This window comes from Vicugna pacos, chromosome 34, assembly GCF_048564905.1.
Source record: "Vicugna pacos chromosome 34, VicPac4, whole genome shotgun sequence".
NCBI classification, from domain to species: domain Eukaryota; kingdom Metazoa; phylum Chordata; class Mammalia; order Artiodactyla; family Camelidae; genus Vicugna; species Vicugna pacos.
In genome coordinates this window covers 8,927,094-8,941,200 of record NC_133020.1, presented here as the reverse complement: position 1 = coordinate 8,941,200, position 14,107 = coordinate 8,927,094, and the positions used below count along the sequence as shown (strand labels likewise).

The 14,107-nt window shown below is 40.3% G+C and overlaps 1 protein-coding gene across 1 annotated transcript in view; it reads right to left on the bottom strand.

Moving 5' to 3' along the window:
- The window catches only part of ABCC9 (ATP binding cassette subfamily C member 9), a 107,726-nt gene that overhangs the window by 13,155 nt on the left and 80,464 nt on the right, over positions 1 to 14,107 (bottom strand). Inside the window, exons 32-36 of the mRNA XM_072954303.1 lie at positions 10,272 to 10,374; positions 4,841 to 4,942; positions 4,035 to 4,155; positions 2,672 to 2,802; positions 1,850 to 1,928 (exon numbers count right to left, since the gene is read on the bottom strand). Coding sequence (XP_072810404.1) covers positions 1,850 to 1,928; positions 2,672 to 2,802; positions 4,035 to 4,155; positions 4,841 to 4,942; positions 10,272 to 10,374 — 536 coding nt within the window. The remainder of the gene's footprint in view (positions 1 to 1,849; positions 1,929 to 2,671; positions 2,803 to 4,034; positions 4,156 to 4,840; positions 4,943 to 10,271; positions 10,375 to 14,107) is intronic.

Sequence of the window (14,107 nt, the reverse complement as noted above, 5' to 3'; positions counted from 1 at the left end):
GTTAAAGAAAAACAGAAATGATGGGCATGTGGTCAAATGACAAGAACCATAAGATTTGTTTATAAATTGGAAGTACTTTCCTAGTTCAGGGTTGAAATTCAGAAGATGAAGCTTTCCATTTAAGTATTAAAAACATTAATGTACATCTCTAAGAAAAATATACATTTTGATGATCTTTACTCCCAGAGGAGTAAATTTACTTCCACTTCTTATTCAGTTAATGTGGCTCATACAAACCAAAAGTACTTGTATTTCCCCTTGATAGTCTTCTTCCTTCCAATATTCCTTTACCCTGTTCTCTGCTTTATTTTCCTTCATAGGATCTTCTATAAACATGTATTGATCTTTTTTATTGTCTTTCTCTTCCAACTAGAATGTTAGGTCCTTGAAAATGGAAACTTTTGTCTGTCTTATTCACTCCTTTATTGATTGAACAGTACAGTGCAGGACAAGTAAGAACGTAAACTCTATGACATAGATAGCACATTTTAGTGGATTTCTCCACACTGCATAGACTTGTGCAACCTTGATGTCCTTTCTTTACCTCGATTGATTTACTTGATCATATTGCTTTGTGCAAAGACAATATTGCCCTATGAGATGAGCCTGCCAGGAAAAGAGTGATGACGATAGTCCTTTTTCCAACTGGATTTAGATTTAAGAGCAGGCAAAGTGATTTGCTTAAACTTTCTTCCAAGAACAATACATTGTCTATTAAAATCTCAATTGCCTAATGTTATTAAAAAGAGAGTGAGTCGTCAGTAGCCCTCATGGGGCCCAGAATGATGCTTCTGGACTTATGAGCATTATGTTAATCTAGTACTTTCCATCATAGCCACAGTTTTTTAATAAAAACCTTCAATCAATTGTCTTTGGATGATGTAACTAGCGCAGATCCCACTGAAACTCCTTCAAGTGTCTGTGTGCTATCAGCAACCGTGGAAAGAGTGAGCTGCTAATCCAGACGCAGGTACCACCCCTGTCCCTGAACCTAAACCCCAAAGAGCCTGCAGTGACCACAGTTCAACTCCGTTGCCCATTAACTGACCTCTTTATCTCACAGAGCTGTTGTGTAGATTCTATTAAATAATATGAACTGTCACGTACAATAACAACGTGAAGCCCTGTCACCACTGTCATAATCATCACAGATAATAACAGTAAGCACATCTGGAGCTGATGAATCCCCTTCCGCTCAAGACAGCTTAGGTGCTGGTCTATTTATAGACCACTTCGTAGACTAAATAATGTGACATATTTTTTCTAAAGCAAAGATGAAATTACTTCCGTATATATTATTCACAATTCTGTGGATGAATAACTATTTTTGTATATTGTCAACCTGTGCTTAATACTTTATGGCAAAGGTGGCCTCCTCACAAAATGCTCAACAACATTAAACCATGTTATTAAGAGTCATGCACCAAAATTAAAATGCAGACTCCTTATCTCCTTGCATTTTTTTTTCCCGTCGTTGGAAAGAGATGTATTTTTAGTTTGCAGGAGGCGAGACAGTCTTTTTCTTTCTTCCTTCCTCTTGAATGCCACCGCCATCTACTGCTTTTCAAAATGGGTGACCTTGTTTTCATTTTACCAATTTAATAGAATTCTTTAACAATAATTTTCAGAGCTGAGTTAAGGCTAATAATTGTTTCCCCCCAATTCTATGTTTTTGTCTCCACTCCTAGAATGTTTATCTGGGATACCTGCCTTAAACCATGGGTTGCAAGACACAAAGTCCTTATAAATATTCGCTTTTTACTTCTGCAGGATTACATAAATTAAAGTTGCATTTTTTTTTAAAGGAAAAGCACACATGGCCAATGAAAAAATTTAGTTAGTAACTCACCATCAAATATATCAACCATTCTGAAGAAAGCCAGAGATAAAGATGACTTCCCACTGCCAGTGCGACCACATATGCCCACCTGAAAAAGCAACCGTCACTCAGAGAGGACTCAGACAAAAGATAGAAAATACACAAAACTATTTTTAACTTAGATAAGACACTATGGTGAAACTACAACTCTGTTTAAACAGTTGCATTAACATCATCTTTCTCCTCCCACTTCTCCCTCATGAGTTATCACTAAGAGAAAATCATGAGGTCTTCATCAGATCTTCAATGATTCCACTCTAACTCTTTCTGTTTCTGTGTGGTTGTGTTGTTTTCCCCCTGTGGCTTCATTTTTGCATTTTAGTATATCGTTGGATACTAACAAATGAGTATTCCATTTTATCTTAAAAGTGATGATTTTACAACAAAGAGTAAAATGAGTTCATTTTCTGCACACTTGCTCTTTTTTACAATAACTAAAATAAATCATTTTGGGACTAGAGCTAGCACAAATGTAAAGGTTTTCCAGGGGATATCTGGAATGGCCATGAGCCAAAAGCCAGAAATTTTGAAAAACATGCCTATTGTTCACTTTTCCAATCTTTGTGGGAGATGAAGGAATGGCGATACAACTTAGAGAACACATATTTTATCTGCATCCTCTCTCTCCATTTCCTCTTTTATGCAGATAATCTGACCTGTAAAGTGTTGGGGATATTATGGGAACCCATGGAGAATATGTTTGGCTGGGATGTCTAAAGAGCTCCGGTGGTAATGGACCAGTTCCATCAGAGGTTTCGTATAAAATAAATCAAAAGGCAGTGAATTCCATACCTTTTGCCCAGGTTTGATGTAAGCCTTGACGTGTTTAAGAACAGGCTTCAGATTATTTTCATATCTGACACACAGATCGTGAATCTTGATCTCCCCTTCCTGAGGCCAATGTTCTGGAACTTGAGAAGGATCTGGGGGGTGGGAATGGAGTACAGAAGAGAGACAGAGACAGAGAGAGACAGAAACACATACTTATACACACACCACACACACAATTTTTTTCTAAATTTAAAGTAATACTGAACCAAATTCTATTTTTTTTAATTAAAATTACATTCCGAGTAAAGCCTCTTGATTAAGAACTTTTAAAATAGATTTTTTGTGTTTGTGTTTGGAGCATTAACTGGCATCCTATCTCCCAACATTCCACCACTCAACTCTATTTATCATAGTTCATCCATGAATGGTTTCATTTGTTCAGTCAGATGGTCATCAAATATTAGAGTGCTTAAAATGTGAGGGGTGTTGTGTAAGATGTCGGGACTATGGAGATGGAAACTATGCTTCCAGGTGCTCACTGGGTCCTGGGAGGAACATACAAGTGGGTGAGCTCCTTCAGGACTGGATGGAGGATCAAGTGATGAAGGCCAACGCAAGGTGCTCTGGGAGCAGAGATGATGGTAACCCAAGAGTTCCAGGAGGGTTTCAAGAGAAGACGGTGCTTAAGATAAATCTTAAGAGTTAGGAGATCTGTTTCAAATATGTATCTAGAGAGAAGAGCAAAGATCAAAAGAAAGCATAGCATGTTGGTATGGCCAGAGTAAAAGATGTATATGTGGCTAACGAGAGATGAGATTGGGTAGGTGGGTGAGGGTTGACTAATGAAGGGTCTAGTGGATTGAGCTACGTTATCTGGATTTTGTCCCTGTAGACATGGAGAACTATTGAAGGATTTTTGGCAAAAGAACACATTTTAAGCATGAGATTTGCATTTAAGGAAGATGATTCTGCCCTCAGTATTGAATTTCTGGCCAGCTTTATTCTAGCAAGGCTAAGAATTCTCAGTATAAGATCCAAGTTTACTGGCATCTAAGTTAATAAGATGTTGAGAAAGAAAATACACTAGTTCATAGTTTAGGTTGGTAATTAATGTAATAAAAGGCCCAAATGTTTTTTTTATAATTCTCTTTAAATACTACTCAGTAATATATATTTGGATCCTGGTTGTATACAAGACTTTTCAGGCATAAATAACCACATCTTTTCAGGTTCAGGTGTCCGTTATCAAGCAAAGTCAAGATGAGGGGGAATTCTATGGACACTTAAGTGGAAAACCAAAGCAAAAATGACAACATGCCTGACACACAACTGATATTTTTCAAATTACTATTTAAGGGAAACAAAATAACATTCAGAACCGTACCCATAGTGCCTTCATAGTTCTCAGATTCCATAGTCAAGAAACTGTTCACTTTCTTCACTGCCCCCATCTGGACCTCCAGGTCAGCCAAGTTCCTCACAACCCAATTCAAATAGTTGGTTATCTGTGTCAGGTGACAAAAAATTTAACACATATAAAATGAAGTAACCATGTTTTTTTAAATGGAGGTACTGAGGATTGAACCCAGGACCCCGTGCATGCTAAGCATGCACTCTACCACGGAGCTGTTTCCCTCCCCCTGAAGTAGCAATTCTTGTAAACACTGGATATTAAGAGATAGGATGACTTGGACAGTTCGTGGAGGTACAACTCATAAGTGCTACAGGATATCAGAGGCCAGAGAGGACATCGTGGGATAAAGCTGACAAAGAAGGTATCTCCTCGCTCTTCTTCATGTGTCCTCAAATGTTGCTGTTCTGTGAACTTTTCTGGTTTGCCTGCACAGTGGACAGTTGTAGGTACCTTTGTTTTCACTTACCTCACTTACAGTCACATTAAAGTTAGTACCCCTAAATGGGTTGTGAACAACTCAGGACAAGAATCCCAAACAGCCTTGACCATCAGGTTTGAGGAGTTTCTGAAAATTGGTTCACAATATCAGAAATCCATCAGAATCCATGCTGTTCTAAAATGCTGGGTTGGAATGCAAATCTACTATTATTTTCAGGCGGTCATCTTGTTATGAATTTCTAATTTCTACTCTAACATCCATGATTAAGAGTTGATAATAACTATGGAAAGTATCTCCAACACTGCACAAAAAGAGAGAGATTTTCACCCATACCTACCGTAAGTGCGTACAGAAGACCCAAACCCACCAGTCCAGAACTGGAAGATCCACTAATGGACGCAATAGAGGCAGTGAGGACAATGCAGGCTCCCAGATAATCCTAAAAAGGGAGCAAAAAAAAAAAATGTTGGAAGATTTTTCTCGGGTTCTTAAACCAAAGATCTCAGTCAATTCAGATGATCACCAGAGAACAGACGTTGTTCATTGTGTGTCCTGTTAAGTTTCAAATGCAAGTTAAAGTTATGTTATAAAATTGTTATTTCCATATTATCTTTTCTAAAAAGACCCATAAAGAGTTTGTGCAATAAGTCTCAGAAAGTAAGTTAGTACCAGGGCATACGTCCCGCAAGGTGCTCCCAGCTTGATGTAAAGAAATATGCCAGCTGGCATCTGAGAAACCTCTGTGGGCAACATATACATTAAGGGCTTGAAGCAAGGCATATTTTTATTAATTTCTATTCTCCACTTCCTCCCAGCTGACCTCACTGGAAAGAAGAGCCTCATTCATTCATCCATCCAACCATTCGTTCATTCATAGATTCTTTTAAAAGTATATGTAACTGTCTAAAAAGTGCTATTCATGTCATCTTTTAGTTATATCAATGAGATGCTTTTCAGCTCACTCCTGGATTACTCTCACTGCTCAACAAGGCTTTTTCCTAAGGAACTGGAGATTTTTGGAGGCATTTGACTAGAATTTTACCTCAATCTGTGTATGAGAGGAAGCTCCCTTTGTGAACAGTGTCTATGAAGAAATCTCATTGCAAAATCACTAAATTCCAATCACTTTCCTTCAAACAATACAAGAATATCGATGCATGAGATTGACAGGTACGTAAGAGCTTATGTTAGCTCCCCATTCTCCGCTTCCTTTACCATTCAAACTTAATGAGGTGAATAAACTACAAAGTGATTCTACAATTACACCTTCTTTCCTTTCCTTAAAGGCAGTAAGTTAAGGAGAAGCAGATGGTCTGAACAACTCACACACAGGAGAGTAAATACTTAGGGACCACTAGCAGCATATTTTCTACTTTTAAGGCCTTCCACATCCCACTCAATCCATTCAATGAAAAAACACCTTCAGTCAAAGTGATATGATGGAAGGAGAGGCTCTAATACATAGGAAATAGAAACTACGACATATGTGAATTATCCATTCTCAAAGAGGGGCCAACGATAGTACATTTTATCAGTCTAGCGATGAATGATACCTTCCATCGAATTTGTGAATTCAGCACGCCCCTCTAGAAGGGAAGCCTTTGATTCCTATGTCAAAAAAGAAGCCTCTTGTCAGCTTTCTAGCGATTCAATGACATCTACCCATACGTGGGATGACAGTGAAAAGTGTAATTTTCCATAAAACCGACATGTACATGGTTAATCGCAACCCCATCTCTTTCTTTCACTAGCTCTCAGACGTCCACAGCTATGGTTCCCCTGGGTGTCCGGGCCGTCAGATTACAAGATCAGTGCACACCTGCCTATCACGGAGTTAGGGACACACAAAAAAGCTCTGTGCTGTTTCATAACATAGACTCTCAGGCGGGCTTATCTTGAAGACTATTTTCCCTTTAGCCTGTTGATTCTCAAGTCTTTTCTTTCTTTTTTTTTTTTTGGCTTCTTGATGTGATTTTTCTTTCATCCTCTCACCACACAGCAAGACAAAGCCTTGGAGAGACACCCTTTAGATAGAGTTACACAATTTTCGCACATGGGAACACCGATCGCCAAAGAACTGGAACTGTTTAGTGCAGAGGGGTGAAGAGAAAACGCTGTGGGGAACAGAAGAGCGTAAGCAGCCTTCAAAGGTTAGGCTGCAGTGACACACCGCAGACGACTGCGGCCTCCCTCACTCGGCGCCCAGACGGGAAGCACCCCGCCCCCTCCACGGCCCAGGCAACCTGGGTGGTCACAGTCTGGCTCCTTTCCCACCAACCAAATTATTTTATTCTTTTGGATTCTTGTCCTTTTTGGATTCGAGTGTGTTGTGACCTTTATTTATTTATTTATTTTCCTAATTCAAAATGAGTACGAAATGAACATGGTGGGCGGGGCTCCACTTTCCACAGGGAACAGTGTTGAGCCAGAGAAAGGGAATGACTTGTAATTGTCTTAACTCTTGCCTAACACGACCAGGCAAAAAACAGAAAAACAAAAACAAACAAACAAACAAACAAACAAAAACCCCTCCCAAATCCAAAAATCAAACAATAACAACAACAACAAAAAACGAGAGCCATATAATTTTTTAACAAATAGATAATAAATAAAAATCGGATGGGGCTTAGGGATCTTCCCAAATTCAACAAAAGGTGTTTTCACTCTGGCTTCCTTTCCCTCCTCCTCCTTGAGATTGTTTGCTCACAGAATTCAGTGGCCTTGCCCTGGAAAACTAAAATTGAGAATGAAGAGAAAAACAGCCTCAGAAAACTAGGGTAAGTTTTCCCCTCTTTCTCTCCATCTGGGTCAGGAGTCCATCAATTAGAGTTGGTGGAATTCCCAAATCTGCATCAGGAAATCTTGCTGGCCTCTTCCGAATTATGCCCAATCCCTGTACCCTATCCTGGTACCATTTAGTTGTGTTCCGGCTGTAGGAGCTCCAAGAATATTTGCAATAAGCTGATATTTTTGTTAACTGACTGAGTAATATATCAAAAAACAGGGGATGGAGGGAGTTGTAAATACTATAGACAAGATCAATGCAGAGTCACTGTGCTGAATAGAAGTTCTCATTACTTACTTTTTGTAAATGACTCACAAGGCAGAATATGTCCAGCTCTGGGGTTCGGAGAGCAGTTCACACCCCAGTCTCCAAGATCCTGTATCTCTATGTTCATATTTCTGACATAAGGTCCATTTATTTCAAACTGAAATTGTGTCTCCAGGGACGTGGACACGTCCACAGAAGCTCAGTAGTGATGGGATCACACTTATGTGTGTACAATTGGGAGAAAGGTAATTTCCTAATTGGAGTTATTAACTTTGTTTATTCAACACTCCTACTGTGGCATATGTCCTTGGATGGTAACACTTATATTCAAATAAATATTCTAATATTCTGGTTCTAATGAAAACGTACAGTGTACTCCAAGAACAAGAAGAACAAATCTGACTGGTTTTAGGCTGGATCTCTGGGGGGGTTCTCTAGCAGACTAAGGGTGTGTGTGTGTGTGTGTGCACACGTGTGTGTGTGCATACACACATAGACTCATTGATGCATAAATACAATAGACGAAAGAGACAAATCACACACTAAGGACTCTGGACCTTGACTTCTGTCAGCAGATATGCCTGGAACGTTGCAAAAAACCAACAATTTTCTGACCAAAATTTACCTTTACTGACCAGAAGGAGAAGCAAAGGATTCTTTAACTTTTTGCACTGGTGTTTAAGGGAGTGTTCCAATCATGAGATGAGAGAGCAAATTGTGGAAAGATTATACAACACAGAAAACAAAGACAAGACAAATGCATTATAAGGTAACAGAATGAATTAGCAGATTCTGCCCTTCCTTTTTCAAATATTAGTCATTTTAGGTTTCTACAGGTGGAACTAGAATTCTTTTCTATTCAAGTAGGTCCAGCTGCCTTTTCAAGGGTTGAGGAGTAGGCAAGGTAGCGGGTATGAGTCGAGCTAAACGAACCCATTCTGAATTTGGCTGCTGGTCCTCTCTCATCTTTCCTGACCTTCCCTTTCTTGGCAGTCTGAAGCCTCTAACATCTTGTCTTCTGGCTTTGAGAGAGGAACTCGTGGTTTGCTTGAAGATGCCTGTTAAACATTTGTCCATCAACCTGACAGTAGGAAGTGCTAAGGCGTAGAAACAGGAGTCAAGTCAGCCACTCACCTCAAGTCCAAAGAAAACACACTTGCCCCTAAGAAACATACTTGATCTTCAACTTCAGGTAAATCAAAATACAAAGGTAATGACTGACATTTCTCCCCTATAATTTTAGGGCATTCTTTGATTAAGCTACTTCATCATGAATTCTGTTATTCAGCTATGATTTCTTTTCCTTGGAGAAAACAGATTTAAACAAGCAAACAGAAGCTTAAAACAAGGATTTATGGTCTGGGTGAAATCTAGGAATAGTATTTTGGCTTTGTTATAAATCCTAAACACTTTACCTGCCTTTATGTTATTTACAGGTAATTCAGAAGAAAAATCTGCCCTGCCCCTGCCCAGTCCCCACAGCTACTTGGAAGAAATGTATCTATCCAAAATTTGTGAAATATAATTGCATCATGTTGATGAATAATTTCAATGCAATGACTTATATTGGTTGAGATCTCTGTAAACAACGGTGAGAAATGATGGCAAATACAGCTCACGGAGGTGGAGTGGGGTGGGCAGGGGTCCCTATCCACCTATATCCGTCCATCAACAACTCAGATTGTAGCTTGGGCTCCTTCATTTCAATGTTATCAAGTTTCCATTACCATCTACGCTCTCTGCTCTGCTGAGTTTTGAGAGGAAACCTGCCTATGGTCTAAGTATGCTTAATCAGTGGAAGTGAAGTTCTTGCATTAAGCACGGATAAACCTTTTCCTCTTCAAAAACCGATAGATAATTATTTTTTAAAAGATTATAGTCAACTCATCATTTCCACCCAGGGAGCTTATTCATACTGCAGATCACGCAGACCAGTCGGCAAACGACATTCCCTTCCCTCCAGAACATGTCTCCGACTTCGTACTCCGGCTGCTTGGTGTATTAGCCACTTAGCAGGGCAGGTACTGCTTCCATTCATTTACTCATTCATCCATCCTTTCAAAAGACATTTGTCAAGTGCACTTTGTAATCAGTGAGCCAGGGGGTTTATATTCTTATTTTTAATCCTAACACCCTCCCCCCACCCCCATGAGATAATATTCTTACTCCTATTTTATAGATGAGGAAGTGGGACTCAAATAAATAAATGAACTTTCTGGACCAAGCCTGCTTGATGCCGAAGCTTGTGTCCATCCTTCTACTTTATATAGGACAGAAGACAATGGATGATTCATTGCAATTTTGTACATTTTAGGCTAATGTGATCCTCTGCTGGCTTAAAACACAGAAGGTCCCTGTCTCTCCCAGGCCCGTTCAGCTCAGGGAAGGAAATGAGTACATCTGTTCACTTGTCAAATTTGCTCATTTGAAAAAAAAAAAGCTGAAGTTATACAAATATTTGCCATTCCATTAACTTATGTAATCTAGCGACTAACAAACACAAAATGAGTTTTTGCTTCTGGGGTTGTTTGTCTTGCCATTAGCTGAAAACATTATGACAAATTTCACCCGTAACATAAACAAACCTGAGTTATTTTAAAGTCCAGAAAATGTGAAGTTAGGGCTGAATCTCAGAGGAAGCCTCATTTTTACAACTGCCTTCCTCTTTGCCTCTCTTCTGTTTGGTTTCCATTTCGAAATCATGACATGAACGTACCGTTCTGACCTCTAGCCATCTGTTGGCAGCTGAGAGAAATAAGTAGGCAATGTTGTTGGTGTCTGTCAGTTCCAGCATACGTTGCTTAAATCTGGTTTCATGCCTGCAGAAAACAAAAATATTATGATGTGAGCCACACAACAAGGAGAAATAATAAAAAACAGTCACACTTACTACTAAACTATTTACTCAACACGGTGACACACTCATGCGATGGAACAACTAGTTCATGGACTCCTACTTTCAAATGAAGGCCAGCTGCTACTGATCTCTGCACCCTGACCGAGACACAGTGTGGTGCAGTGGCTCCCTCCTTTCTCAATTCCTGCTGCGACCAGGAATCTTTCTGATGACAAAGTCCTATTAAAGATCGCTTCATAGATTCCCCCATAATTACTGCAGCTATGAAAACCAGGCATGGCCTATGTCACAAGGACCTTATTACAAACCAGAATAAGTTGTACAGAAATACAATATACTCCACCTACTTTTTTATTGCTTGTATTTTACTTTCCCAAATGGCACAGTTAAAATTGGGTGGGCAGTACCAGAAGAGACCCAGGGAAGACAGGAAACTGTGTTGATAACAGGCAAACATACAGTTTATTTTTTTTCTTTTTTTGCTCAATGTTTCTGGAAATCAAAGAAGGAACTTGAGGTGGCAGGCAGTAAAGGATGGGTATCCTTGGAAATGACAGGTGTTCTTATTAAGCAAGATACCTTATATCGCAAAGTTCCAAACTATCTGTAAGAATGGTCGTTGAATGAAAGAAACCAGTGGTGTGTGACATTTACAGGCTTCTAGAACACATACTGTTTAGACTTTAATCCTAGACCACATGAAGTTCATTCCTGGTAATTGACATAATCAGACCAAATTCTCTACAACCTGTGTGACAAAGAGAACGTCTCATGAAAATCTCATCCACTTGAACATGTGAGCTACTTCGCACAGAAACTCACTCTACATGATGATAGATCTTTCTACATCACAAAAATAGCCTCTTTTCAGTTTTCAAGTATTTTCCCTGAGTAACAGAAACAACGGAAAACTGGATTCTGTCATCAAAATAACGGGTTTGAAGGTCGGAGGAAATGCCAAATCAGACTGCGGTCTATTCAACTTTCTGTGGCCACTGCTGAACATACAGGGCCCTTCTGTCTACCTGTTAGGTTTCCAAGGAATAGTCAAAGCTCACCTGACAGCCTGGTGGTGATTCCTGTTTAAGGAGAGACTGCTCCAGGTCCGCCCTTCAATCTTCAAATCCATTTGCAAAACTTTACAATCAACCATCACTATGTCAAAAATGAAAAAGTCCAGGGCAGGGTGCTCACTTGGCCCGGGAAGCCACCCATACAGGCCAATATAAAGCAGATACTTGGTATCTGTCCAATCAGTCTGACAATTCCAATGGGCCAAACCAGAAAAATCAGATAATTGAGTCAGAAAGCAGAATCTGATCTACAACAATCAAAGGATTTGGCAATCAGAGCCAAATAATGACCTCACTTTGAGTTATGTAGCCTTGTCCCAAATGCCATGCACAGGAGGACCTGCACTGAGTGGCAAGGACTGGGGCGGGACTAAGCCATCAGAGGAACGGGACTACCCCCGGGGTGACCCTTTTAGAGGTGGACAGAGTGCATAAGTAAAAGGCAGGTTGACTCACAGGGTTATAGGAGGTACGGAGATACTGGATTTGACTGTGAACAGATAGAGCCAGTTTCGTACTTGCATAGTTGGGGTGAATTTTCATCCATTCATTCAGAAACATTTAGCAAGCACCAACTCTAAGTGAGACGTTAGAGTATATACTTCTGAACAGAAAACAACCTCTGCCCTAGGGAAGCCCATTCTTTAGTGAAGGAGGTCAACACGGTATGGACAATTCAAGGATGGTGCCAGTCATAAGGGCCCCCCCACACAAAATGCTACATGAACATAAAGGAAGGGGATGATGCGCACTGACCAGAGGATCAGGCTGGCAAGGGATGGGGTGGAGGGTGGGGAGAGAAGGATCAGCAAGGTTTCGCAAAATACTGGGGAGGTGATCTGAGCGAGGTTTTAAGGAACGGGCTGAATTTTTCAGGTGAACACGGAGGGACAAAGTATTGGAAGCAGCAGGAACAACATGAGCAAAGGCACAGGAAGGAGAAAACTCAACACGCTCAGGGGCTGGAGACAGGGTCCTCTCCCCAGAGGGCTGTGATGATGGAGACATAAAGTGGGGAGGTGGGTGCAATTGGACCAAAGCCTGTGGACGACCCTTGAGACGACCATCAAACACTTCGTTGGGACAGAGTGCATTGTCTGGGACCCTCTCCTCTTCCTCTTCCTCTAGTTTGGGGATACTGTTTCAGATACACTCTGAAAGAGTCTGTAAATGGAGCTGGCAACCGTCTGAAGCAGCAGAGAGAGGGGAGGGGTGGATATGCAGTGAACATTCTTTCTGTGTGTTTCTATTTGGCAAGAAACCTTCTGTTTTCCTAATGGAAATTTTGACACACTCAGTCTGTATCTTTTCATCCACATCCAGCTCATCTTCTGAACATTCTTAGACCTTTATTCTGTCAGACCCTGCACCCCACCCCACCCCCCAAAAAGTAGGAAAGGTCACTGAAACCGCAGTCTAATTTAACTGTGCTATTCGGTGGTAAACTACTGGAGGGAGTTCACTACTGCATGTGAGTACATCACGAACCCTGAATGCAGGGGAGGAAAAGCAGCCAGCCTAATCAGTAAATACGAACTTTCCAAAGAGCTGACGACTCTGGGGACTCTTACGAGTCCGAAAGAAAGGAAGAAGTAAATGGAAAAGAATGTGTTTGATTCTTTTCTTTTTTTTTCCTGTGTTTTGGTATTTATTTAATAATCAATTTATGATTCTCTTAAATTCTGAGTTGAACCTGACGCACGTTAAAGTTTGAGAACGCTGCATTTCTCGACATTGTCCTTGCTCTCCTGGCCCCCCATCCTGCTTTGTCCCCTCTCTAGGATCTTTTCTTTGTAATTTTTTTTTTCATTTTTTTGTCTCATGGAGAGAATTTTGGCTTCTTCAGTTCTTCATCTGCATGCTTTCCCTGTCCTGATGTGGTTTCCTCTTTACGTTTCCAGTTGCAGAAGATCATTTTTGCTAGGTTCCAGTCTTTTTTCGATGGTTGTTTAGCAGTGAGTTGTGGTTTCATAGTAGTCGCAAGGAGACGCAAGCCAAACGTGTTTGATTCTTAACCATAAATCACCAAACGTAAAGATTCTAGAATTTCTTTTTCCCCCATGGGAGCAGCACTAGCCCTACACTTTAACACATCCTTGGTTTGAAAAATGCTGGTATTTGTGGTATTTAATATTTATTTTACAAATGAACCCTGGAAGATCCAAATCTGGATAAATATGATGCAGGCACATCTACAAAAATGTTGGGTTGTCCTTTTGTTTCTTCCGATCATAATTCAAGTCTTAGGGGACACGGAGGATTTTCTCCCTTTTATGTCTACTTAGCATTTTTCCTGATGTAAAATTAGGAAGGGTCATGCCAAATTCTCCTCATGTGTCTAGTGGAAAAGGTAAATGAAAAGCCTAAACCTTGACTCTTGGTCAATTCTTCTTTCATTATAAACCATCCTCATTACCTTCAAGATGTGATATCTGACTCTAGTCCTCACCACTCTCGGAAAATGACCTCGCTGGTTCTTTATGGAGAAAATAGACACTGTTTTCTGTTGAACCCATGAAACGTTCCACTTCCCAGCTTGCCTGAATCCGGGCACTGCTTGTCCCCCACCTGCCATGTTATCTTAGCTATTTCCCCGTGGTATCTATCTGGGGTGGAAACAAA